Source organism: Neltuma alba, unplaced genomic scaffold (assembly GCF_004799145.2).
Source record: "Neltuma alba isolate B1F8T4 unplaced genomic scaffold, ASM479914v2 tig00012036_pilon, whole genome shotgun sequence".
Taxonomy (NCBI): Eukaryota; Viridiplantae; Streptophyta; class Magnoliopsida; order Fabales; family Fabaceae; genus Neltuma; species Neltuma alba.
In genome coordinates this window covers 73,423-101,222 of record NW_021636601.1, presented here as the reverse complement: position 1 = coordinate 101,222, position 27,800 = coordinate 73,423, and the positions used below count along the sequence as shown (strand labels likewise).

At 35.5% G+C, this 27,800-nt stretch overlaps 2 protein-coding genes across 4 annotated transcripts in view; one reads left to right on the top strand and one right to left on the bottom strand.

Moving 5' to 3' along the window:
- LOC114721396 (TMV resistance protein N-like) overlaps positions 1-22,458 on the bottom strand; it is a 59,047-nt gene extending 36,589 nt beyond the window's left edge. For all 3 annotated transcript variants that reach the window (XR_003738071.1, XR_003738072.1, XM_028907225.1), the window contains exon 1: positions 22,414-22,458. The gene's annotated coding sequence lies outside the window, so the exon portion shown is untranslated. The remainder of the gene's footprint in view (positions 1-22,413) is intronic.
- Positions 16,651-27,391, top strand: LOC114721415 (TMV resistance protein N-like). The gene is made up of 8 exons (XM_028907237.1): positions 16,651-17,096; positions 20,512-20,572; positions 21,119-21,173; positions 21,611-22,958; positions 25,200-26,313; positions 26,455-26,730; positions 26,853-27,118; positions 27,250-27,391. The coding sequence occupies exons 1-8, from the start codon at positions 16,651-16,653 to the stop codon at positions 27,389-27,391; spliced, it is 3,708 nt and encodes a 1,235-aa protein (XP_028763070.1).
- The last annotated feature ends 409 nt before the right edge of the window (positions 27,392-27,800 follow it).

The following is a 27,800-nucleotide window of genomic DNA, read 5'->3' as shown; positions in this document are numbered from 1 at the left end:
TATATCTAATAAAAGGAGGGACTAAATTATAAAATAGACAAAACTATAGGGACCGAGTTGCAGCGAGTCAAACTTCAAGGACTGAGTTACAACCGAGTCAAAACTAGAGGGACTGAGTTACACCAAGTCAAAATATAGGGACTGAGTTACAAATGAGTAAAAATTATAGGGACCAAAAGATTAATTTTCCCTTTTTTAAATATGTCCTTTCAGGCCGGATGATGATGGAGAATAGCAGCATCCAAAATTTTTATTATTAAAAAAAATTTTCCTTCCATAAATACATATGCATAAATTAAAATTGGTTTAGTTTTTTAAAAAATAAAAAATTATAATTTGTAGCGGTTACATAACCGCTACAAATTTATTATTAAAAATATTCCCCCCGACAAATACATATATATAAATTAAAATTGGTTTAGATTTTTAAAAAATAAAAAAAATTATAATTTGTAGCGATTACCTAACCGCTACAAACTCAAACCGCTACAAATACTAGCGGTTACCTATATGCTAGAAAATGGACAAACAGCTACAAAATGCAACAAAACGCTACAAAAAACAGCTACAAATGTGTCGTTGATCTCTATAAATATTATATCACCTCTACATTCATTTACCCCATCTCTTTTCTTTCCTCTACTATTCTTCCTCATAATTCTCTCTTTTTTTCTTACGCTCTCATATGGTGGTTTCTTTCTCTTCACTATATGGTAAGTGAATTTTATTTTATAAGTTCTTGTATCTTTTATTTGTCTTTACTTATAATTTATTAACATATTTATTTCTCTTTTTCTTTCAGATTTTTCTTCTTTACACTTGTCATGCCCTCCTCAACTGATTCAAATACTTCAACATAACATTTTAGGTTCAATATCACAAACTATCTCATCTTCAATTCAACTATCTTATTAAATCTTCAATTCAATTATCTTATTAAATTAAATTCACTTCTTTTGACACACTTATAATTTAATTACATATTGTTTATTACAAAATTCAAATATATAAAAAGTAATACATAACTAATTATACAAATTAACAAAAATTCTCCAACATAATCTATTTAATGGTTTTTAAATTTATAATATTATATTTTCTAATAATCAAAAACCACAAATTTTTTTTGTGCCTGGAAAAACATTTCTAGCAGTTCAAAACCACTAGAAATAAAAAAAATAGTAGGAAAATTTTGTGAAATTTAAATTTTACGCCAAATTTTCTAGGGTTCAAACCGCTAGAAATGTTTTGGCGCCAATTTAAAAATTTATTTTGCCGACAAAAATTGATTCCCACGAACCGCTAGAAATTTTGGCACCATAATGAAAATTTTTAATTCCTGGCAAAATGAGATTTGGTTCAGAACTTTCTAGCGGTTATATACCGGCTACAAATTTTTTTCACTTTTTCCAGCAGTTTCTATCTGCTAGAAATTCCGTCTCCTACTGCTAGCTTTTTCTAGCGGTTAATTAACCGCTAGAAAGTTTCTAGCGTTTTGACCATACTGTGTAGCGATTGCCATAACAGCTAGAAATTTTTTCTTGCGCTTGATTTTCTAGCGGTTTTGTTAACCGTTACAAATGTTATTTGTTGCGGTTAAAACCACTAGAAATGTCTCATTTTAACTGCTACAATTTACATATTTTTTTGTAGTGTTAATCTGTCTCAAATTTCATCACTAAAATTAGCTACAGAATTTATTGATGAACAATTTTTGTTGCTAAATTAGTGACAGAATTTTATTTCATTACTAAATTAGTAACAGATTAGTGACAAAATTTTATTCTGTCACAAATCCGTCACTGATTCTCTTGTAAAGGATTAGTGATGGAAATTAAATTCTATCACTAATTTCTATCACTAATCTGTCACTAATTCCATTACAAAATATTAATTTTCGTCACTAATCCATCACTAATTGTCTAACTCCCATGACAAAACATTTTGTGATGGAATTAGTGACAGAAATTTTTTTTCACTAATTTTCGTCGCAATTTTGTCACTAATCCGTCACAAAAAATGTAATATAAATATATAAAAATTATTTTTCAATACTTATTATTAAAATAAAAATATAATATATCATAATTTTTAAATAATATATTATATAAGAATAAAAAATACAAATACTATAAAAGAAAAAAAATAAAAATAAAAATATATTTATTATTTTGTTAAATATTTGAATAAAAATATAAATTATTAGAAATATTTTAATAAAATAAAAAAATTAAATTCAAATAAATAATAATATATTAATTATATAACATGTTAAATTATATGTAATATTTATTATATATTTTATTTGTTATTAGAAATATATATATTTTTTTGCATACAAATTTTGAAAGTCTTTTTCAGCTTAAATGGTAAAGGCTTTAACATATGTGTAGGAGATCTCAGGTTCAGACTAACACTCCTTGACAATTTGAGCCAATTTGTGACATGGCGATGATATGGACAATGCGATGACATAGTGGCCACAATGGTGGACACGTGATGATGATATGGACGATGGAATGACGTGGCTATATAGGAGAGAGGAGGTGAGGTGACACCTGGTGATGACATGACGGCTCACAATAATGAATGTGTGTGCAATGACATGGATAAAGGGATAACGTGGCCTACATGGGAGAGAGAGGAGGTGGTGAGATGGCAGCCAGTGATGATGTGGCGGCTTATAATAATGGACATGTGGTGATGATGTAGATGAAGAGAGGGTGTGGCGGCATAGCAGAGAAATGAGGATGTGAGGTGGCGGCTAGTGATGATGAGGTGGTGGTCACTGGCATGACATCTGGCAGCACTCAATGATCATTACATGGTATTTTAAATTCACAAAATAAAAAAATTTAGTAACAGAGACGAACAATTTCCGTCAGTAATCTGTTAGTAATCTATCACTGATTAGAGATTAAATTTTAAATTCTGTCACTAAATAATTAGTGATGATGGAATTGGTGATGGAAAAAATTACACCGCTAATTCTGTCACTGACTAAATTTCATCACTAATTTTGATTAGTGACGAAAATCACGTCACTAAATTCTATCACTAATTTGATTTTTTTCCCGTAGTGGGGGCTAATTATGCTTAAGAAAATGCAAGTTTTCTTTTGTTTTCTTTAACAGATAACAAGCTTAAATGTATAAAATTATTCTGCCTAACCAATGACAATGTTTGAGAGTAAAAAGAATATGTAGTGTGTTGTCTGCTTCACAAATGGGCTACTTAGAATTCACAACTCATATCCCATTTTAGTAGTCCAAAATTAAGATTAGAAAAATGAAAAGTTGCGGCTCTCATACTAAGGCTGTGTTTGGCATCACGTTTCGTGGCCTAAATGTATGTTTCCAATGATAAAAGCTACTTTTGGGATTTTGAAGTTATTTGGATTGACTTCTTTTTGTGATGGGTTTATGGGGTCTAATGAACTGTTGGGCAAAAGCTTTTTTTTTTTTTTAATGCTTTTGGAGTGAGGAGCAGTTGGAAGTGAGGGACGGTGGGGTGTGCAGGAGAGAAGAAAAGAAGAAAGAGAAGAGATGATGATATTAGACATGAACAGTTTTTTTTTTTACATTCACATGTTGTAAAAGAGGAACAATAAATTAAGGATAATATTTTTTTTTAGTAAATACTGAACATAAATTATCGCAAAAGTAAATACTAACGTAAAATTGGAAAAATAAAATAAAGCACCATGCTATTTTTTCATTTATTTACCTAATGTTTATATTTTTTTGTAAAAAAAGATATCTTTTTGTTTTTATTTTATTGCTTAGAATTTACTATTATAATATTACTTAATAAAATTTATGTCCTTTTCAGTTATTTTGTATCTAAACTTACTTTTTTATCATTTATCCAAATAAATTTCAGCTTCTCAAATTGACTTTTCTATAAAAGTTAATACAAATATAAATCACATCACTCTATCTGACTTTTATCTAATCTTACTTGTGCAAAAGTCAAATTAAAAAAAAAGTAAGTTCTCCCACCGCTTATCCAAACACACCCTAAGACACTTGGAAGGCAACCCCATATCCAAGTAGGTTAACAAATAAACTGCTGGTAATTCACAAATAAAGCTCGGCGTCTCTAGTGGTTGATAATTGTGAGAAAGAAAAGTTGATCATATCCAATTTTGCGTAATGCCCGATGGTCCCCCCTCCTTCAGGTTGGATCAAAGTCAATGTACACGGAGCGTTCTCCGAGGTGAATGGGGCAGGCTGTGGAGGCGTACTTCGAGCTGATTCTGGTATGTTTCTGGAAGGATTTACGTTTCGCCCCATAGAAGGCGATAGTCTAACAGCTGAGTTGTGGGCACTGGTTCTCGGGTTGAGAATGGCCTGGGATCGTGGAGTTAGAAAAGTGGTTGTCGAAACAGATGCTGTACGGGTGGTCCACTTGTTGCACAAAGAGGACGAGGAGGCACATCCAAACTTTGGGATCATTCATGAAGCTAAAGCCTATATGGCTTGTGACTGGACCATAGAAATTCAACATGTTCCGAGGTCAGCAAACAATGCAGCTGATTATTTAGCTAAACAGGCCATCAGTTGTGTGCCTGGTTTCCATTCTATTTTTCCTCCTACTAGGAATTAGTTCCATTCATGAATGAAGACTGAAATACTCCCACTGGTTATGGGTAGCTGATAAAGCCCAATTTTTATATATTTTGTCCCACATTAATTCAAGATTTAAATGATAATTTTGAGCTTAATTGGATTTTTATGCATAATTGGATTAATTGGTTGATTTTTGGATTTTGCATAAAAATTGAGATTTTGGATTAAAAATATAAATATTCTCTGCTTTCCTATTTTTGACTTGAAATTAATTTTTCCTATTTCTTTGGAAATAAGTCTCATATTTTTGGAAAGACTATTTTTAGAAAGTTTGCACTTTCTTGTCTAATTTTTGTGCATATCTAATATTTAATTTTTGATTATATTTGGATATAATCTACATTAATAGATACACTTAAATTCTTATAGGTCAAGAAAGGGGCACATAGGAAATCCAATGATGCAAGATTGTTTCTTGGAATCTAAGCACAATCTAATGGCTAATATCAAGTGGGTCAATTAATTACTAATGGGCTTGAGTTTTGGATCCACAAAAATTTCCTTTTCCCTCATTATACTATTTTCCTTATTTTGGAGGAGGGATTCACGCCTAGATCACACTTTTTCTTCTCCATTCACACCAACGAACAATTGGAACGCCAACTCTCTCCTCCCCCTCATTCACGTCAAGCAAACCCACCACCAATTAAATAACCATCTTCCTTTCACATTCATTTTTCCTGGAGGCGATCCAATTCCCATCTCCACATCATCATCAACTTTCATCAATTTATGGCCATAGCATCAACCAATTTTGGAGGAGAAGGCAATTTGATGGAAGCTTAAGCTTATAGGGAGGCAACTTGGGAGGAGCATGGAGGAGATTTGAGCCTTGGGCTAGCACTTAAAGACCATAAGGGAGTGATGTTCCATTTATCTTTTTAATTCAAAGACTTGAAATTATTTAGTTTTAAATAATTTTAAGTTGTATTTTTGTTGAGACAATTTAGTTCTAGATTGTCATTTTTATTCTTGGATTGGATTGATATTTGGATCTTATTTGTGCCAAGATACTTGTTGGAATTCATGTTTGGAACCTTTGCATTGTTAATTGAATTTATAATTGAGTTTTCATTATGAGTTTAATTATCAATGTAGTTTCAATTGCAAAATTTGGGTTCTTTGGCCTGTTAATTGTTTAATTAAGTTGGTTAATTGTCTAATTGTTTAATTAGATAATTTCAAACATAATTTCCAGAATTAATTGAGTTATTTTTCATTGGTTTTAATAAGCTTAATTAACCAACCTTATACTGTTATGAGTTCTCTAATAGTTTAAGGGTTTTTGGAATTAAGGGTTCCCTTTGTTTCAAGTAGGTAATTAAGTTTATTAATTCCACTCTCTTATCACTTCCCTTTGGTCTACTTAACTGATTAAGGCTATGAAGGTTAAATTCATGCAAATTCTAAGTTGTTCCCTCTACCGTACCTGAAGAGAAATTTCTGAATTTTCACCTGCTAATTCTCTTTGTTTTCTAATTAATTTTCTTTATTCATTATTTTTATTTTCCTTCTTAAAAAAACCCCCCAAAATTTGCATTGCATTCATTTAGTTTAATTTAATTTTCATATAGATTTTAGGACATTTGCATCTTGCATTTAGAATTAGAATTTTGCATTTTAGTTTAGGTCCATTTTATTACATTTTTCATCACCTAAATTTTTACCTAAAGAAACCCATAACTTGCTCATTGGAAGTAATGACCTAGGTCGATCCTAAACTACAAATTAATTAGGACCTAGTTTAATTGAGTGCTTTAATGATAGAGGCATCATCAGTAGCCTATCTTGAGATTTTGATCTCACTTTATCAAAAAAAAAATCATGGATATTTGAAATTTTTTTGCGGATCAATATTACCGCACAAGTGTTAAAAAAAAATTAAGAAACAAAGTTGCATAACTGTTAAAAAACTAATGTCAGTTAAGGTAATATTACTTTTTGTCTTAATATTTTAGCTAAACCGGACTAAGCTAACACTGTCTGATATCTAAGGCTTTAGTCCAGGTAAGGCCACTCATTCTCAACTCATCAACGGGCCACGTTAGGACTCCAAGCTTTGAATACCAGATCTATGATAACTGGAAAGATTGTCACTAAACACTCCTTCATGGATCGTGGTCAGATTATATTTTCTGATGCACAGGATCCTCATAAAGAGGCAAGTGCAGAGCCTACTTAGAATCTCTGGCAACAGAAGAAAGATATCATAAGTGGGGTTTTCAGAAGAAGAGAGAAATTTAGAGAGAACTCATGAGGAAAGCACACTAGTATTATACAAGGAAGTCGATACAACTTCTTCTGCCTGTAACTGATGGTAGAGTGGGGTTTATATAGAGGCACGGGGCCACTACATGATAAAGGCCTAATAGTACACCTCATTATGACGGGTAGACGTCATCATGACATATCATAATGATACCTAATGATGACGTTCACTTTACTGATTACAAGAGGACGGAATAGACTACAAGACAAACTACTTTAATAAAGCTACTTTAATAAAGTAAAAGTAGATGGCAACATAAAGAGAGAATCTGACGGGTCCCGCCTTATCTTCAGAGTATCCAAAAAAGAGATTTCCTGATGATGATGTCCCCTAGTCTTTATAGATAGGCTCATGGCTAGGGGATAGGTTCATGATGCCTTCTAGGTCAGGGTCATCTGAGTCATAATGTCTCATTGTGCAGTAGTAGTCTTCGAGGTCTAGATCAGGGTCATCTTGGTTAGGATCTTGAGATTCTCCTGTAAGGAATGGGAGTTGTGGCTGGAAAGTTGGCTGAGGGAGATAGAGTCTTTCAGGCTGAGTGAGTTGAATCTGTGAGTCTCCATCATAAGGGTCTTCAGAGGCTTCTGTTTGTGGAGGGACTTGTGACTTGTTTGGTGGAGGTTTGACAGCACTCATGATGAAATCTTTCTGGAATTCTTCAAGTGTTGTGTTGCTGGCTGATGGTGAGTTTGGAGGGAAAGGTCCAAGAGAAAGACATGAAGTGTCTTCTCCTGTGTCAGGCTAGATAAGTGTAGTTAAAGTCTTTCCAATTTTTTCCATTAATAATGCTTCCTTTCTTGGCCATGAGGGGGTGGTGACTTGGAGGATCAGATGGTTGTCTGTGTAGAGCCTCTGGTCAGCACTTATACCATAGTTCCTGAAAAAGGTATACAGACAGAAAAATCTCTTTTGTTTGGGAGTTGGTAAGTCCCAAATATTATGTTCTTTGAGAATTTTCCAAAGTTTTCCTCTCCAGTAGGGAAAAGGAGCAAGCATCTCAAAGAGTGTGGTAAGAGGAGAATTTTCATTTCTGAAGTCATTCAAATGATCATGGACGACTACAGCTGAGAAGGCTATAGCACAGGTATAATTGGCTGAGACAGACCAGATGTACTATAAAAGTTCCTCTGGTATGGGTCCTTTGATGATGGGAACAATGAGGTAAGGAGCATCGGCATCAAAGTGCTGGGGGTAAGGGTGAATTCCGGTGTCTACAAAAACACGGTGAAGCCAGTAGAACATAGTGCTTCTGGCAAGGTTTTGGACATCTGCTGGAGATTTAGGACAGGATCTAGGAGGGAAAATGGTGGCTCTCATTCTGTGAGGCGTTTCTGGTTCAGAGATAGTTAGGATGAAAAGAGGTTGATATCTGGAGAGTGACAGGAGTTTTGGAGGCTGGGAAACTTTCTGAGGTCTTGTGAGGAAATCTGCTATGATGTTCTGGTGGCCTTTGAGATGATGGACGGTGAATTTATAGCGAGAGAACTAGTCCTACCATCGGAGTAACTGGCTGTCTGGCAAAGTCTTTCCATTGGGATTAAGCATTCTGGGAAAAGACGTATTGTCCATTTCTACTCTGAATTGATAAGGACTAAGATGGAAGCTGAACTTCTCGATTCCTCTTTTGACTGCAAGGATCTCCTTGTAGGTAGCATGATAATGTTTTTCTGACTCCTTGAATTATCTGCTTGCATGTCCACAGTAAAATCTCTTTCCATTAATTTCTTCAATTAAGACAGCTCCCCAAAAATCATCACTAGCATTAGTCTGAAGGATTCGTAGCCCCCTGTCAGGAATCTTTAAAGGAGGTGGTTGCTGTGCAATTCTTTTGAGGGTCTTGACAGTTGAGGTCTGCTCTGTTCCCCACGCAGGAGGATTCTTTTTGAGAAGTTTGGACAGCTGGCTGGTATGATTTGACACTTGAGGTATAAAATCTCGAAGATAATTAATAATCCCCAGAAATTGTTGGATTTGCTTTGTTGTCAGATTATCGTCTGGGAATTTGAGCAATTCTTCTACAATGTGTGGTCCAGGATAATATTGACCATTTTCAAAATGCATTCCAAGAAACTCTATACTTTTGACACCTATTTCTCCTTTCTTTGCTGACAGCATAATCCCATATTTTTCAAATTATTTCCCTGAATTAGGTTAATAAAAGTTTATGGGAATCCTCATCTTTTGAGAAAAGTAAAAGGTCATCGATGTAAATGAGGAGGTTATCAAGCATAGGCTCAAAGATTCTAGTCATGGCCTTTTGGAACAGTGATGGGGCGACCTTAAACCCAAATGGCATAACAGTCCATTGGTACTGGGCATTTGGGATACAGAAAGCAGTTTTAGGTCGATCTTCTGGGTGGATACCCAATTGCCAAAATCCTGCTTTGAGGTCAAACTTGGAAAATATTTTTTCATCCCTAAGATGGACTGTAAGTGAACTGGGCTTTGGTAAAGGGAATTTGTCATCTTGAAGGAAAATATTAAGGGGCTTATAGTCAATGACTAACCTTTTCTTCCCTCTTTTGATTTCTGATCTTTTTTCAACATAGAATGCCTGGCAAGCCCAATTAGATTTTGTTGGTTCAATAAGGCCTTGTTTGAGAAGTGCAGCACATTCCTCTTTGGCGAGCTTAAGGTCTTCTAGATTCATTCCTGGATGAGAGGCTTTTGTAGGACTCATATCTTCATTTTCCTTGAAAGGGAGTTTTATGAAAAACTCTTGATTTTTCCATAATGGAAATGGATGGGAGAACTGTTGATGACTATCAGCACAAAATTTGAGAAGATGATCTCGAATATCTTCATATCCTGGTGGTGCTTGTTGGATCTCAAAGAGATTAGGAATTTCAGTATATGCACTAAAGAAATTTTTATATCTAATTCCTTTAGGCAAGACTTGAAGATTCCTAGTATGATAATAAGCATCGAATCCAATAAGAATATCTTTCCCTGGGAGATCACTACCAAGAACTTTCATCCATAGAACACATCCTGGAAAGAACTGAATACCAATCTTCCTGCGAGTAATCCAGCCAATCTTGAATGGTTTTGAATCAGCAGTAAGGAAAAATTGATCACAAGGGATCCATGCTTTAGAAGGAAGGATTTCAGGATTCATGATGGTTCTGCATGCTCCAGTATCAATAAAAGCAATAACAGGGATTGGCTTTTCATATCTTCCTGGAAGGATATGAATTTTGACATTTGGCTTGGGAGTGACTTTGTTGTGATCTGGCTAAGAAGCCAGGGAACCAAGGAAAGAAGACGGATGCACAGGCTGTTCAAGGGAATATAAATACCCTTGAGGATCATCATCTTCTTGGGATAAGGATTCAGAATCAGTTTCTTCATCTTCACAGAAAGGAAGAACATATTGTGTTTCTTCATCCTGAGCATCTTGTTCTTCAACCACAGATTCTATATCTTCATCTTTGTTGATCATTAGAACAGTCTGCAAGTGTTCCAGCATCTTCACATCCTTTTTTGTCTTGTTAGGACAATTTTTTGCAAAATGTCCTTTTTTCTTGCATACATAACATCGGTCAGATTTCTTTGAATAATGCCTGCGCCTCTTAAAATATCTCAGGAAAGGCTTTCTGGATCTTCTCCTGGAATAAGAACCCTTTGGATATCTAAATCGACGAGAATGAGATTTTCTCTTGGTAGAACAAGAGCAATCTTTATCATCTTTACACTTTATCTTCAGATGAGGTTTCTTGCAAGCATATTTGAGTTTTGACTGTCCTTTCAGCATTCCTTTGAAGAACTTCTATTGTTCACAGAGCTTATCCACAGTTGCTAATGCCAACTGATATATTTCTCCCAGAGAAATGTCAGCCATGTTTCTATGGAGTGCATTGATAGCTCTATGAAGTTCTGGTTGTAATTCATCTGGAAGAGAGGCAATAAAAGTATGCCTGAGGTTGACATCATTAGCTCCTCCAAGCATGTAGTATTTTTCAGACATTCTCTGGAAATGTTTTTGCAAATCTCTTTTGTCTAAGGAACAGCATTTCATTTCAAAATATTCTTGGTGATATCTTTTGTCAATGATCTGGAAATCACCAATGAATTCTTTGTGAATGAGTCCCAGAAGAGTTCTTACATTATCAACTCTGGCTGCTGCTATCTTCTGGTAATCACTGAGACTTTAATACCATTCTCTTAGTGTTCCTGTTAGTCTCGAGAGGAATTCTGTGAGAACTTCCTCAAGAGTTGCATCGTGCCTAGCAAGGTGTAGGTCAATCCATGCTCCAAACTCATGGAGTCTGTCTCTCCATTTTTCTGGAGAAACATCATCAAAAGTGAACCATGGACCTGTAGTAGGTCTACAGTCTGTTCTTTTTGGCTCAAACGTATGAGGGACAGATGGTTCTTCATCAATAGGATCTTTAACTGTAGGATCTGGTTGGACCATTGCTACCTTAGAGATATCAGCATGATATGTCTTAGAATCAGAGTTAGAACTGTATTCAATGGAGAAATCAGACTCAGTTTCAGAGGTTCCATCTGTTGATGACTGGTCCTTATCCACAGATTGGAAAGTGGCTATGGTTTTGTTTGAATTAACGTCTTCTTTTCCTTTTTCTCTATCGGGAAGAGAAGTTTGTTTTGGTGGAGATGATGGTGGAGTTCTTATTACAACTTCTTGAGAGGGTGGTGTTGGTTTAATAGGTTTAGTGTACGAGGATGATGGGTAGAAAAGTCTTTCAGATGAAGGGAAGTGAGGTGGTCTTACTGGAGGTCTGGGAGGAGGATTTGGTTGGACAGGTGAAAGAGTCGGTTGTCGAGATTTTCTCAACTGTCTTAAAATAGGTGATGTTGGATATGTAGGAGGTTGGAAACCAGAGGGGTAAGACAGATAAGGGTCATAGATGGTTTGTGAATGATCTTTAGCGATGTCTGACTCGATCCTTTGCAAATCCTTTTGGATTTGTGACAGTTCTTGCTCTTTCCTGGTAAATTCTGGTCCAATATACCCCTTTTTGATAAATCGCTTCAGATCTACATCCAGTTGGTAAGCCTGAGAAGATAGAGTCATATAGAGCTATTTGACTTGATCAGAGACTTGGTCAAGCCTGCTTGTCAAAGTATCAGTTCTAAGAGTCAGCAGGTCAAGCTTTGAATCAATCTTTGTCAAAGTTTTATTTTGGCCGATTGCATTCTGGGTCTGCCAGTTGAGAACTTCTTTTGCTGCTGAGACTGGTCTAGCTTCACCAGTGGGAGAGATTTCTGTTGGAATAGAGAAAGGCCTTGCTGTAACCTTTGTTTCTCTGTTGGTTCTTCTTTCAAGAGGAGGAAAATCCTGCTCATAAGGATCCATCATTGCTATACATAAAATGGATTGTTGGATGATAGGATTGACAGGAATTATTGGGTCTGGCCTCTGTTTAGGAAGGAGATCTTCATGACCTGTTTCTTTCAGCAAATCATATAGAGATAATCTGTTAGAAGGAATAGTAGAGACAGGAACCTTCCAATTTCTAGCTTTCTGTTTCGGACCATGATCATCATCATCATGGTGATGATGGTAATGTTTGTGGGAACAAAGGGATGTATCCTTCTCCTTTTTCTTCCTTTTAATGGCATATCTGATGGGGTAAGACCATCCATCTTCATCTTCATCGTCTGATGCTTCCCACCAGTAAGGTGTATCACACTCACAATCAGGATCACATTCTTCTGGTGCATGATCCCAAATGAAATGGCCATTTATGTGAGACACATAACATGGCTTGGCATTTTGGTCTACCCAAGCAATTAGAGGTTCTCGCTTGGATGAAACATAGGCCTAGTACTGGGAAAACGGGCCGGCCCGTCACGGGCTCGGGCTTAAACGGGCCGGCCCGTTTAAGCCCGAGTTGTAAAAATAAGTCGTTTTTTCAGGCCCGGCCCGTGAGATGACGGGCTCGGGCTAGCCCGCGGGCTTTTGGCCTTTTTAACTAAAATGAATTTTTTTAATTTTTTTGTATATTTTATCAAAATAATAAAAATGAAACAATAAAATTACTAATAAAAGGTATAAATATAAATAAAATTGAGTCACAAATATAAACATTATCATGTCTAAACATATATTACAGTGTAATAAAGTCTATTGAATAAACAAACTAAATAGAGGACAGACATAAACAACTAAATAAGCATTAAGTTCAGTAGATAATTACAATGCGGATGATCTAGTTTGATTATAAATAATTAACAAAAAATTTTAACTAACAAACATAGTATACATGAAGAATAATCATTTGTCATATCGACAAAAAAGAAAAGAGTCCATCATCCTTAGTTCTAAATTTGTTTCTACTATAAAAATGATATAGATCTTTATTTTAGTTTAAAAGATTTTTTGATCAATTATATTTCAAGTATAAAAAAATATTGGAGAATGACAAATAAAGACTGTAAAAATTACACATACAGTATTTTAATAGGTTTTGACAACTTATTTAACAATATATTTTTGTGAATATACCTAGTTTTAAATTTTGCAATTTTCATATTTTTTGGGTTATTTTTCGCACAACTATAGTGATTCTTTTTTTCTTTTTGTGAATGCTATCTATGTGAGTTGCCAAGATAAGTAAAACTAAGAGTATGATATGTTTAAAATGTTAGGATTTTCTTTTTTAAGTTAAGAAAAAAAGACAGAAATTTAAAAAAAAAATTGGCGGGCCTAAACGGGCCAGCCCGCGGCCCTACAGGGTCGGCCCGTTTTCCCGGCTCTACATAGGCCGGGGTGATAGTCAGAATACGTCCGGAAGATACAGAAGAACCTTCCTGGCCTGGCTTGGTGAACACGGTCTTGACAGTGCCATTTGGAAGCCTTTTTATCTCAGGAGGAGTAGAAGTATGGACATCCCTTTGAACACCATGAAAGTGTTTTACATAATTAGTGATCCACTCAAGAGGCATCATCTGAGCAAGTTCCTCTTTTGGGATCTGTCGAGGAATCTGGATGATGGAGATATCATCAGCTCTATCGGAAACCACATAAAGAGCATCTTTAGTGGAATTTGGAAAATGAAGATCAAGAGCATGGTTTTGGAGTCTGTAAAGGACTTGATGATGAAGAGTTGCTGCGATAGCTGGGATCTTGCTTTGCTCCAACTATCTGGACTTGGATTTTTAGTCTTTTTGTCAAAGTTGGATCTAAAAGCTTGATGTTGAAGTCTGGAGCCATAGTAAAGATCACACTACCATTGCTAAGAGTGGTCAGGACAGCACCAATCAAAGCATTACTGTAAGTAGTATAGGTAGTATCAACTAAAGCAATTTTAGTAGTGGCTGGAATTCCTTTTCTCCCATGAAGTGTAAGGATAAGGCGTACAACACCAATATGAAGATGGATATAACCTTGAGCTATCTACTCGTTGATCAAAGGTTGAGGTATATCAATAGTGACATATTGTTCAGAGGAAGAGGCAGGAAGACCACAGTTTTCTAGTTTGGTAGACTGAACAACTTCTTTCACATGAGGTCTTTGGGTGGAGATCAAATTTCTAACATTTCTGGTGACACGATTGGTATGGTGATAAAGGCTGTAGGGACTGAGAAGAGGCAGATCTGCTTCCTAAATTCTAGCATCTTCAGGAAGATGATCTATCTCAATAAGGTTTTCTATTTTTCTGGAGAGAGTTCTACGAACAGAGGAGGGAAGTCTTTGTGGGACGAAGGAAGAAGAAAGGCGAACGGGTTCAAGACTGTTTGAGGTTTCACTCATGATAAGATGGTATCTTCTTAGTCACCTTCACTAACAATATCTCACTTCTGTCAGAAATTGTGCTGGCTCTGATACCACTTGGGTGCGTTAGCTGAACCGGACCAAGCTAACACTGTCTGATATCCAAGGCTTTAGTCCAGGTAAGGCCACTCATTCTCAACTCATCGACGAGCCACGTTAGGACTCTCAGCTTTGAATACCAGATCTAGGATAACTGGAAAGATTGTCACTAAACACTCCTTCATGGATCGTGGTCAGATTCTATTTTCTGATGCACAGGATCCTCTTAAAGAGGCAAGTGCAAAGCATACTTAGAATCTTTGGAGACAGAAGAAAGACATTATAAGTGAGGTTTTCAGAAGAAGAGAGAAATTTAGAGAGAACTCATGAGGAAAGCACACTAGTATTATACAAGGAAGTCGATACAACTCCTTCTGCCTGTGACTGATGGCAGAGTGGGGTTTATATAGAGGCTCGGGGCCACTACATGACAAAGTCCTAATAGTACACATCATCATGATGGGTAGATGTAATTATGACCCGTCATAATGATACCTAATGATGACGTTCACTTTACTGATTACAAGAGGACGAAATAGACTACAGGACAAACTACTTTAATAAAGTAAAAGTAGATGGTGACATAAAGTGGGAATCTGCGGGTCTCGCCTTATCTTCAGAGTATCCAAAAAGGAGATTTCCTAATGATGATGTCTCCTAGTCTTTATAGATAGGCTCATGGCTAGGGGATAGGTTCATGATGCCTTCTGGGTCAGGGTCATCTGAGTCATAGTGTCTCCTTGTGCAGTAGTAGTCTTCGAGGTTTGGGTCAAGGTCATCTTGATTAAGATCCTGGGATTCTCTTGCAAGGAATGGGAGTTGTGACTGGAAACTTGGCTGAGGGAGATAGAGTCTTTCAGGCTGGGTGAGTTGAATCTGTGAGTCTCCGTCATAAGGGTCTTCAAAGGTTTCTGTCTGTGGAGGGACCTGTGACCTGTTTGGTGGAGATCTGATAGCACGCATGATGAAATCTCTCTGGAATTCTTCAAGTGTTATGTTGCTAGCTGATGGTGAGTTTGGAGGGAAAGATCCAAGAGAAAGACATGAAGTGTCTTCTCCTGTGTCAGGCTGGTTAATTGCAGTTAATGTTTTCCCAATTTTTTCCATTAATAATGCTTCCTTTCTTGGCCATGAGGGTGTGGTGACCTGGAGAATCAGATGGTTGTCTGTGTAGAGCCTCTGGTCAACACTTATACCATAGTTCCTGAAAAAGGTATACAGACAGAAATTTTGGGGGCGGGGTAAGAGGGCAGAATCATGACGTTTTGGCTTTCTGCGTTTGCTTTTTGATGGAAAAGTCAAAGTCAAAAAGTTGAAAAGCAAAGGTTGTTTCCTGTGCAAACAACCTTCGTGGAAGGTGTCCATCATATATTGCTCTAAAATTTAAAAAGAAAAGAAGTTTTCCGCAAAATCCGGATCATTTAACGCGCTATGCGACCTTGGCAGAAGGTCATCATATAATAAGTGAGCACTATAATAATAAATGTACAACGCTGTCACAATTTCGACAATCTAAATTAATTTTAGATGATCCATATTAAATATAATTAAATTTTTATTTTAATAGATATAAAATTTAAAATAAATATAATATCATAACTAATATATTTTTAAAAAATAAATTTATTATTACAAAAATTTTATATTAAAATTTTAAATTTAAACCATCTATATTAAAATTTTGATGGTTTAAATTGTATTGGATTGATGAGCATGAAGACTCATATAACAACGTAACTACGTACAGAGCAGACAGCATTGACTCGAAGGCAAAAAGAAGAAGAAAAAGATTAAGAATTAATGGAGAGCATTGAATGGTCTAAGCAACCAATTAATGCAGAGCATTGAACGCGCTAACCGACCAAAGAAAGTGCTTGCAGCTATCAGTACAAAAGGGAAGTGATTTGAGGAATCGATCGTTCACCCAAATCTTCATGTCTTGCTGATCTACTGCGACCAATCCAGCCATGTCTTCCTCGGCCTCTTCATCGTCTGAACCCAAATTGACCTTCCAATTCCACGTCCTCCTAACTTTATTCAATGGTATCGAAGATCCTGTAAGAATTATTTTCGAGAATGCTTTAAGGGACGCTGGGATGAGAACTTACTTTGCTGACTTCGTCGAGCATTCCATATGGAAGATGATAGAAAGATGCAGAATTGTGGTGGTGGTAATCACACCAGAATTCGTCAAGTCTTGCATATGCCTTGAGAGGCTGGGGGATATAATGTCGGCTCCCAAAACAGTGTTGCCTTTCTTCTATGGAGAGAGAAGCCATGAAGTGCGTGTGCGGTTCGAGAACTACTATTTTCCAATAATATTCGGTAAATCCATTTCCCCTAGGGATTCCCTACGAAGAGCCAGCGTTTTGTGTTCTTTGCGACATGGCTTCACATTGACACCTGATTTCGGGTAACAACTAATCCTTGTTTTTTTTTTTTTTTTACTCTTCCACTTTCTGATTTTGACCTGCCTAGCGTAATTCATGAAACTCACACAAATATATATATATATATATATATTCGAACAAGTTATAACAATCTACGTTTCTATAATAAATTGTGTACGTAGGAAGCCAGATACATACATAGCCTTTAGATGAATTTATCGACTTGTATTGTGGCTAATTCCATGGCTAAACAAAAAATTAAATAAAAAATTTAAAATGTCTAAGCTTCTTTTATGCTTTGTTTGGCTTGAAAAGGGGAAGGGGAGGGAGGGATTTCAATAGAGGAAACGGGAGAGTAGGAGAAGGGAGGAGACGTATAGAGGGGAGGGAAAGGAAAGGGTGGTGAGGGAAGAAATTTTAATAATCGATCAAGGGGGAAGGAAGGGGAGGCATTTTAATGATACATTATTTGACACTAGAGGGGAAAGGACAATAAAAATGCTTTCGGGAATTGAAGTTTGTGTTATTCTCCTGACAAGAATAAGGTATGGAGCTTTAACGTACTTTTAAATGATGATCTCACTCTCAATTTTAATCTCACTCCCATTCCCTTGAAGTTCACTTTGTCATACCAAAAAATGCCTAATGGTCCAAATAATTAATGAATGTGGAATAGAGCATCAGCATTAGTTTAGGATAACTGGTCTTCATAAAAGAATAGTTTAAGGACTAAAATGTCCTAAACCTAATAAAAATGAAGTGATTGATGCGAAAATACTTGACACGCAACTTGCACTACAAAAAAATTGACTTTCAGCGGCAACAAAAGTCACCGCCGAAAGTTTGTTGCGGCGACAAGTCGCCGCTGAAAAGTCATTGCCGTAGCAGCCATGGCTGAATACTTTCAGTGGCGACTAAAAAGGTCACCGCTAAAAGATACTTTCAGCGGCAACTTTTAGAAGTTTCAGCGACGACTAGTGTCGCTGCCGAAAACACTTTCAGCGGCGACAACAATGTCGCTGCCAAAAAGTCTTTCCGCGGCGACAAAAATGTCGCCGTTGAAAGTAATGCCTAAGAAGAATTGGCTTTACCAATGCCACGTCATCGCCGTCGGTGCCACGTCATCGTCTCCGGCCGCCACGTCATCACCGTCGACCTCCACGTCATCGCCATCGGCGGCCACATCATCACCGCCAACTGCCACATCATCACTAGCCACCTCCACGTCATTGCCACATCACTCCTCCTCGCCACGTCATCGTCCAAATATTTTCACCTTAAATGTGTCTTCTTCCAGGTTCGAACTCGTGACCGTCTCCTTTCGTGTCCAACCTTCTTGCCGCTGAGCCAGATTGAATTTGTTTATTAATATTGTAAAATAAAATATATATTATTATATTATACTTTCAGCGGCGACTAAAAAAGTCGCCGCTGAAGGTCCACTTTCAGCGGCGACTTTTTGGTGTCGCCGCTGAAAGTGGACGTTCAGCGGCGACTTTTTTTGTCGCCGCCGAAAGTCGTCGCCTAAAGTCTGTTTTTTTGTAGTGTTGCTTTTCAGGATATAAAATACAAATTTAGTATTTCTGTTCTCCTTTTCACAATTAAAAAATTCACAGATCAAAAATTTTAAATTTAAATTGTTTAAATCAAATTCTAAATGATTCAGATTTCATCAAGAGCTATTAGAAATTAATTATTTTACTCTTATAAAATTTAAATAAATTTTTTATTTTTTATTTTATTACTATGTATGAGGTAATTTATCAACTTGAAGAAAAAAAAACACTAGGTTATGCTTTTGCCACAGACACAACTCATTGAGAAAAACAAAACAAAACAAAATTAAAATCAAATTTCTTTCCACAATGTTATTTGTTGATCCTACTGGGTTCAAAAGAAAAATTACATTTTTACTATTTTTTTATCTTTTTATTTCCTTTTTTTAATTTTTAATTGATTAAAAGATTAAAAGCCGCTTATGATCTAGCTTAAGTTAATATTACTCTATATTGACTTTTTCAAAAATATTATAATTCTTCATCATTTATTTTTTTTGTTCCAATGATTTTTATCATTTCATATTTTTTTAGCAAAATTTTAAGTAGTTTGATTTTTCTAGTTGAATTGTTGAATATAAGAGGAGAATGAAGTTGACTTGATTAGAGTTATTCAAATTGTAAGATTGAGAGAAATGTGTAGAATGAAAGGGCCAAAGAAAGGATAAAAGAGAAGTTATATTATTTTACACTAATTATGAAATTAAATATTTTCTCTCTCATTTCCTCTCTGCAAAATCCCACATTTGGAGGGGAGGCTAAGAGAGAAAAAGAAGGGAATGGGAGCCTCTCCCCTCCTTAACGGTGTGTTTGGTATGAGGGATTTGGAGGGGAGGGGAGGGGAGGGGGAGGGATTTTAATCATTTCCTTTTGTGTGGCAACGCACAAATTTTAGGAGTGGAGGAAAAATCTTAAAAAAATTTTCCTCCCTTCCCCTCCTCAACCTTCCCTCCAAAATTGGGAGGATTTGGAGGGGAATGGCAATATTTTGTCATGTTGTGACCATTATGCCCATATTTATTTTTAATATCCATATACTACCCTAAATCCTTTTCTTTTTGTCTCAAGACACTGCTCTCTCCTTTGCATGGCCAAATATTTCATTCAAAGATAGGATACAGTACAAGTTATGACTGAATATTACTTCAGCCTTCTTTTCAATAATACTTCATGCTCTAGAGTATATTAGAATTTTAATAAGTATTGCTCAATATATTAAATGTTATTTACAATTCTATTTTATTGAACATTCTATAAAATTTGAAAAAAAAATAATCTTAAATAAAATAAGGGCAAAATTGTTTATGTTAAATATTTTTTCCTCCTCTCTCCTCATGAACCAAACAAGGTGATATTAAAACTCCTCCCCTCCCCTCCCATTTTAGAAATCCAAACAAGGTAATATTAAAATCCTTCCACTCCCCTTCCCTCCATTAAAATCCCTCCCCTCCCCTTCTTCTCATTGAGTCAAACAAACCCTAAAAATTGTTCCCACCAAATGAGAGAAGGGGAGCAGCTCCCTTCCCTCTATTAAAAAATGTTCTAGCCAAATGAAGGGAGGGGAGCCACTTCCGTCCCCTCTTTTTTGAAAACCTCTTACCAAATACAGTGTTAGTTTTTCCCCACTTTTTTCCCTTTTGGCCTTCTTTATTTCTTCCAAAGAAAAATGACAAACGGCACAACATAATGTACTATATAAAAATTATATTGCAGCAGTATTTTAATTTAATTTTCCCCCTCTTTTTCTTTTGTTTTTTATAACACTTAGTATGGTTTACCTAGACCACACATGACACAGCTCGGAAGTCTCGTTTGGTTGGAGGGAATGAGAATGGCCTAGGGATTATACTATTTTACACGTTTGGTACAATGTATCTTTCAGTTCTCGGATTCGCAAAAACCCATATACAAAGAAACGGTTGAAAGCTAACGAGGGAGGTGGGGTTTGAAAATCTAAGCCTAGATCTGAATTTTTCCCAATAAAATTACCCTTTCCGGAGGAAGGGGTTGAGAAGCGAGGATTATCTTTTCACCAAGGGTATTATAGTCTTTGGCGATTGTAATTACATGTATTAAACAAAAAATATTCAAACATCCCCATTATGTATAACAAACATTTTTTTGGGGACCCATTTCAGTCTTCATTCCCATTTCTATTCTTTTAATATTCATTCTGTGTGCCAAAGGCTGCTTAAAATCTCTGGTCAAAGAAGGCTGCTTAAAATTATCCCCACCAAAGGTAGCCAAAAATGTCTCCCACAACAACATACTGGTGCAATAGTCTCAAGACTTCAACATAATTTCTTGGGAAAATGACCAAAAAAACGTGGAAATTATTAAATCCTAAATTAAAATTTCTACAAAAATGTGTTATTATTTACAAGTTAAATGTTGTCAAAACATGTTAAGGTCTCGAAAGCAATCTTAATTTGGGATTTAATAACTTTTAGATTCTTTTTCTGCCATTTTTTCTAATTTCTTCTTACCAGATATCTCCCAGAACAACACACCCTGTTAGTGCAACGGTGCATGCTAGGTTTTCAGGTTAATGGTCAGTAAACAAACTGAAAAAATGGTTTATTAGCTTCAACAAATTAAAATAAGTAGAATATCGCTCCTTATCAAGGAAAAATCCATCACAACTATTTTGGTAACGAATTTTGCACATTTGATTTGGAATAGATTTTGCAACAAAAAGAATCATTTTCTGTAGTAGCTATTTATATGCTTGAATGGATTATAGCAACAAATATGAGATAAACTTTTTCTTAGTAACGTATGAGTTTTGGTTGGTGAAATTATATAGAAATTGTTAATGTGTGGGGTTGACATCTTTGTATGTGGGAAAATATATATATATATATATCTACTTTGGTAACACATATATACCTCCATTAATTTTAGTCTAATCCTAACTCTAATTTGCCCTCAGTGACAAGAAGTAGTCGGTAACCTTATTGCAAAAGCCATATCACAAGTAGGGTTGCAACCTCGTGTGACAGAAGTGCTTCAACGATCGGGTTGGAAATACCATCATAAGGAAAATACAATCATAGTTGGAATTTGGGGGGTTGGAGGTATTGGTAAAACTACCATTGCCAGAACTATTTATGATACAATTGGTGGCCATTTTGATTACAAAAGTTTTCTTGCTAATATCAAGGGTAAATGGGAGGACGATGATAATTGTCAACTTCTGTCACTAGGTCAGCATCTAAACCATATGAAACAAGGACCTTATGAAAGAGCCTTAGTTGTAGTTGATGGTGTAAATCAAGCAGATGACCTCGATAAACTGTGTAGAAATAGACAGCAGTTTGGCAAAGGGAGTTTGATTTTGGTTACAGCAAGAGAAAAGTTACTTGAGAACTTTGTTGAAAAATCATATGAAATGAAAAGGCTGGACAACAATGAATCTCTTGAGCTTTTCAGTTGGCATGCATTTAAAAGCTGTGATCCAACAAATGATTTTGTGAATCTTTCTAGGAAACTAATTACTTTATGTGAAGGGCTACCATTGATTCTAGAACTTATAGGCTCTCTTTTGCACAATAGGACAAAATCGGAGTGGAGAAAAGTATTGAATAAATTAAAAGAAGTTCCAAAAGGCCATATACAACGTATGCTTAAAATAAGCGTAGACCTGTTGGCTGATGAAGAAAAGGAATTATTTTGTGATATAGCGCACTTTCATGTTGGCCAGAGCAAACATTATGTTACAGATTTGTTTAAGGGCTCAACATTCTCAATAGAAATGGGAATGCAAGTACTAATGGAGCGTAACCTTGTAAAGGTTGTCAATGACAAGATTCATGTGCATGATTTGCTACAAGAGATATGGAGGGGAATCACTACAGACAATAAGCCAAAGTTCACATGTTTCGATGTGTTCTTAAGCTTTAGGGGTGAGGATACGCGTAAATCATTTACTACTCATCTTTATTATGCTTTGAAACAGGCAGGAATTGAGGTTTTCATGGATGAAGAAGGGATTGAAAGGGGGGAAAACATTTCAAGTTCGTTACTAGGGGCAATTGAAAATTCTAGAATTTCAATCATTATATTCTCAAAAAATTATGCTGGCTCTAGTTGGTGCTTGCAAGAATTAGAGAAAATCATGGAGTGTTACAAAATTCATCAAGAGGTTTTCCCTATATTCTATGATGTGCAACCATCTGATGTTCGTAAACAACAAAATGCTTTTGGAAAAGCATGGGAAAGACTTATAACAAGACCCTCAAGTAGTGAAGATAAGAAATTGACAAACTATTTGAAGAGACTCCTTGCTGAGGCTGCCAGCTTATCAGGGTGGGACATGCAAAATTACAGGTAATGTTATTTTCTTTTATTTATTATTTGGAATGATAAAATAATCCTTTAAGTTTGTCTTTATGTGTTGAGTTTCCCTAATTTTGTTTATATATACATGGATAGATTCACTAACAGTCTTAGCCTTCAATATAATTTCTTCCTCACTAGATGTCTCCTACAAAATGAATCGAGTCATTAACATTAAGATGTCCAAAACACACTCGAAACACATTTTGGATAGTAATTGGATTAACTTTCTTATTCCTATGATCCATTCTCACCAGCAATGTAAGATTTTAGAGAGGAAAAGAAAATAATGTCTAGTGATAACAGTTGTTCAGGCAAGCATAAGAAAAACCAATCATATATTGGTCAAGGAGATATACTTTTTAAAATCAAACAAGTACAAGTGACTTGTAAAACTGGATTTTATTGCTTTTACTTTTCTAATAGAAATTGGAATGACAAATTCCCCGTATTGAGATTATAATTCGTTAAGTCAATTATTTATAATAAATATGTGTTGTCTTTCCTAAAATATATATAACTACTATATATAAGGATTGTCTTAGAAAAATAGATAAATATGATAGGCAAAGTAGATTGGAGTATTATATTTAAGATTAAATTAAAAGTTAAACTAGTTTTTATTATATTAAGGAGCGGAAGTAGCATTATATTTGTGTCTCCATTGGCAGAAAGGAAAAAAAAAGTTGTGTCTCGCTTGCTGCTACACGTCTCGGGTTTCCCCTGCCTGACTGACTCTTTCCTCCCTTTATTCCGGTGAAAATTATCTTTATACCTCTTTCATCTAGCAAGCCCATCAGCCTTAAGAGAAAATTACGACCAATGCCTCTTTCCTGTTTTTGGGATGCGAAGAAAAAATTACGATCAGTAATTAACCCCCATTCCTAAGGTCTGATGTGAAACTGTTGGGCCCACGTATTCTTCCATTTTCCCCCTTTATTTTATACCAACTCTTGTTTTTAATGTAAGAGTTAAATAACCAATTTTTAAATATTAAAAAAATTAGATAAATTAGTTATTTTTCATTTGGTCGATTATACCACGCGAAAAATGGCCTTTACTTTATTTTTCTCTTCTACCAGACAAAAAGATGGGAGATGAGAACAACCAGTTTTGTGACAGTGTTGAAAGAATATGGAGGCAGTGGTGGAATTGAAAGTTAACGCAAATTGTGATGGTCAACTCCTAGAATGATGCCTTTGACCTTCGTTGCTTGACTTTATATTACTGATTCATTAGTTACCAAGTTCGATCATTAGTTACCAAGTCAGTTTATATACATCGAGAGAACCCTAAAGTATGATGGGCCTAAATCAACACTAATCCCTAAGTTTAATCTTCGGCCACTATCACACTCTCACAGTATACCACTTGACCTACACTTATATGCTCAAATCAAACTCAGAAATAATTCTTTCTAACTGATAGTAGCAATCTAATCACATTAACAAAGCTTTACCAAATCTTAGATTTAAAGACATTAAATTGTTTCTAAGGAGGTCTGAAAATAAAAGAATATTATACAAACGTACAAAACCACACGATCAGAATATACCTAAATCATACAAGAGTAGTTGGTTTCTCTCAACAATAAAACATTTAATCCAAAGGTCAATTCAATTCAAAATTACAAGTTCCACTAGTTGGACCTAAGCTAATGGAATCCCGGGTCTAAATCTAGAAGAGAGGAATAGAAGACTCCCCTTGAAATGTCTGTTGGCAACATTGTTTAGAAATAAATGAAACAATCATAGCTTTTGTTTAGTTAATATAGAACATGAGTCCGTCTGGCACCTTATTGTTGATTCTCTCGTATGGAAAATGGTTCTATATGTTATTTGCTATGAAAATCACAAAGTTATGTATAGAGATGCACAGATAAGTGAGAGGAAATTCAATATATATGCGTGAGGATCTATAGTATCTAGCCAAGCGTTATGTACCATATGAATCTCATGAGCTCAAGTTTTCTATAGTTAGGTCAGCTCATACTCCGGTTATCTTAAAAGATAAAATAATTGATACTCTAATCGATGATGGTATTTGACAATACAGGAAAAGAATGATGAAACCAGTAGCCAAAGTTGATCCTTTTCCAACGTGTTACTCATATTTCTTGTTTTGGATAACTTTACATGTCTGTCATTTTATTGCTTCTATAGTTTTGTAGCCAGCATGCATTTTAATGATTCTTGGTAAACTTCTGGTTATCTAATTCTTTGTTGTTGCCAGAACTGAGACTGAGTTACTTGATGATGTTGTTAAAACTGTCACAATGAGGCTAGACAATAGCCGATACATGTTTGTTGCTCACCATCCAGTGGGTTTGGAGTCTCGAGTGCAAGATATCATCCAATTGCTAAGTAGTGAATCAAATGAGACCATCATAATAGGCATTTGGGGGATGGGAGGGATTGGCAAGACTACGGTGGCTAAAACCATTTACAATGAAATAGGCCAAAGTTTTGTGGGAAAGAGTTTCATTGCAAATATTAGGGAAGTATGGAAGCAAGATAATGGTCAAGTTTATTTGCAAGAACAACTTATTTCCAGCATCTTAAAAACAAGACGAATCAATCTACCAAATGCTGGGAGTGAAAAATCTCCAATCAAGGAAATTCTTTGTCAGAAAAGAGTATTTCTTGTATTAGATGATATCAGTAGTGAAAACCAGCTCAAAGTTTTATGCGGGAGTCGTGAATGGTTTGGCCAAGGAAGCAGAATAATTATTACAACAAGAGACGAACGTCTACTTCAGATCCTTCAAGCAGATAAAGTATTTAGTGCAAAGGAAATGGATGAGAATGAATCTATTGAGCTTTTCAGTTGGCATGCATTTAAGCAAGCACTTCCTGAAAGGAATTTCATTGAACTTTCAAGAAGGGTAGTATCATACTGTAGAGGGCTACCACTAGCACTTGAAATCCTTGGCTCATATTTGTTTGACAGGGAAATACCTTATTGGGAAAGTGCTTTGAATAAATTGAAACAAATTCCCAATGGTAAAATATATGAAATTTTAAAGATAAGTTATGATGGTCTGACTGATAAAACAGAGCAAGAGCTATTCCTAGACATATGTTGTTTTTTCATTGGAAAGGACAGAAGCTATGTGACTCGCGTATTAGATAGTTGTGGACTTCATGCAGAAATGGGAATCACCCATCTAATTGAGCGAAGCCTTGTAAAAGTGGTGAAGTTTGGAAACAAAAATGTACTTGATATGCATGACTTGCTACGTGATATGGGAAGAGAAATCATTCGTGAGCAATTTCCAGAGGAGCCAGAGAAACGTACTAGATTATGGTCTAATGATGACACATTGAATGTGTTAGAAAATAAGATTGTAAGAATTTTTAACTGAGCAATTAATTTTCTTCCATTAAAGTCTTAATATTTGTTTCTTCATAATTCGTTATTGTGCATTCCTTGAGTTGCTAACAGGAGATTATATTGGTTCTGTTTTCTCCTCTTTTGCTTTTCACAGGGAACAGTAGCTACTAAGGGATTGTCATTAAGCATGCCAAGAAACAATTCAGTATCATTGAGTACTGGTGCATTTAAGAAGATGGAGAGGCTTCGTTTACTCAACTTTGATCATGTACAGCTTAATGGAGAATATGGTTATCTATCAAAAGAATTGAGATGGCTTTGTTGGCGTAGATTTCTTTTAGAGAGCTTGCCAACAAACTTCAATCTAAAAAGGATAGTTGCCATTGATTTAAAGTGGAGTAAACTAACAAAAGTATGGGAGAAAAGCCAGGTACTTGCAATAATGAACTTTTGGGATCAAACATTAATAACGAGATTTGTGTTATTTTTACATCTATATTATTGTTTCTTTCTATATTGTAATTTTTATTTTGAGATATTCTCTTTCCATAGGTGCTGGAATGGTTGAAAATTCTCAATCTGAGTCATTCTCACTACCTAACAGAAACACCGGACTTTTCAAAATTACCGTATCTTGAGAAGTTGATACTTAAAGATTGTCTTGGTTTGTCTGTGATTCACCCTTCTATTGGAAATCTTAGACATCTTATCATGCTAAATTTGAAAAACTGTAATGGCTTGGAGCATCTTCCAAGGAGTATATATGACTTGAAATCTTTGAAAACTTTCAATCTTTTTGGTTGTTCCAAGATTGAAAGGTTGGATGAAGACATTGAGAAAATGGAATCCTTAATGGTTTTAGTGGCAACTGGAACTGCTATAACTCAAGCTCCCATCTCATTAGTGAGATTGAAGAACATTAAATATGTTTCTTTATGTGGTTATGAAGGATTGTCACGAGATATATTTCCATCTCTTATGTTGACATGGTTGCCCCCAACAAATCATTCAAGGTCCTCATTTCGAGTATTTGGGATCATGCCATCATTAATCAAGATTCTTTCACAACCTTTGTTCGCCAAAAGTTGTGAAATATTAAAAGCAACACCAGGAACATCTCAAGCTTCATACAAAAAGACTCCAGCTTTGGTTGACTTCCGTGAGCAGGCTCACAATAAGGAAAGGTCAAAAACATTCATGAGTTCTATAACAATTCATGTAGGCGAGTTCAACAAAGTTATTGACACTCTTTTAATGAGTATTTCACAGGTTATTCTCTTTATCTCTCTACTACCACCATGCATAGTTTAGTTAGGTTTCAAAAGAATGCTTTTCACTTGGTCAAAAAAAAAAAAGAATGGTTTTTTCATACATGTTTTAACTTGAAAGTTCAATGCATGCTTTTATAGTTAATATCATGTGTGCGCACGAAAGTCGCATGCTTATGATAATGTATGTGCATGTGTAAATGCATAATAATTCACATTAATTATGCTTTTT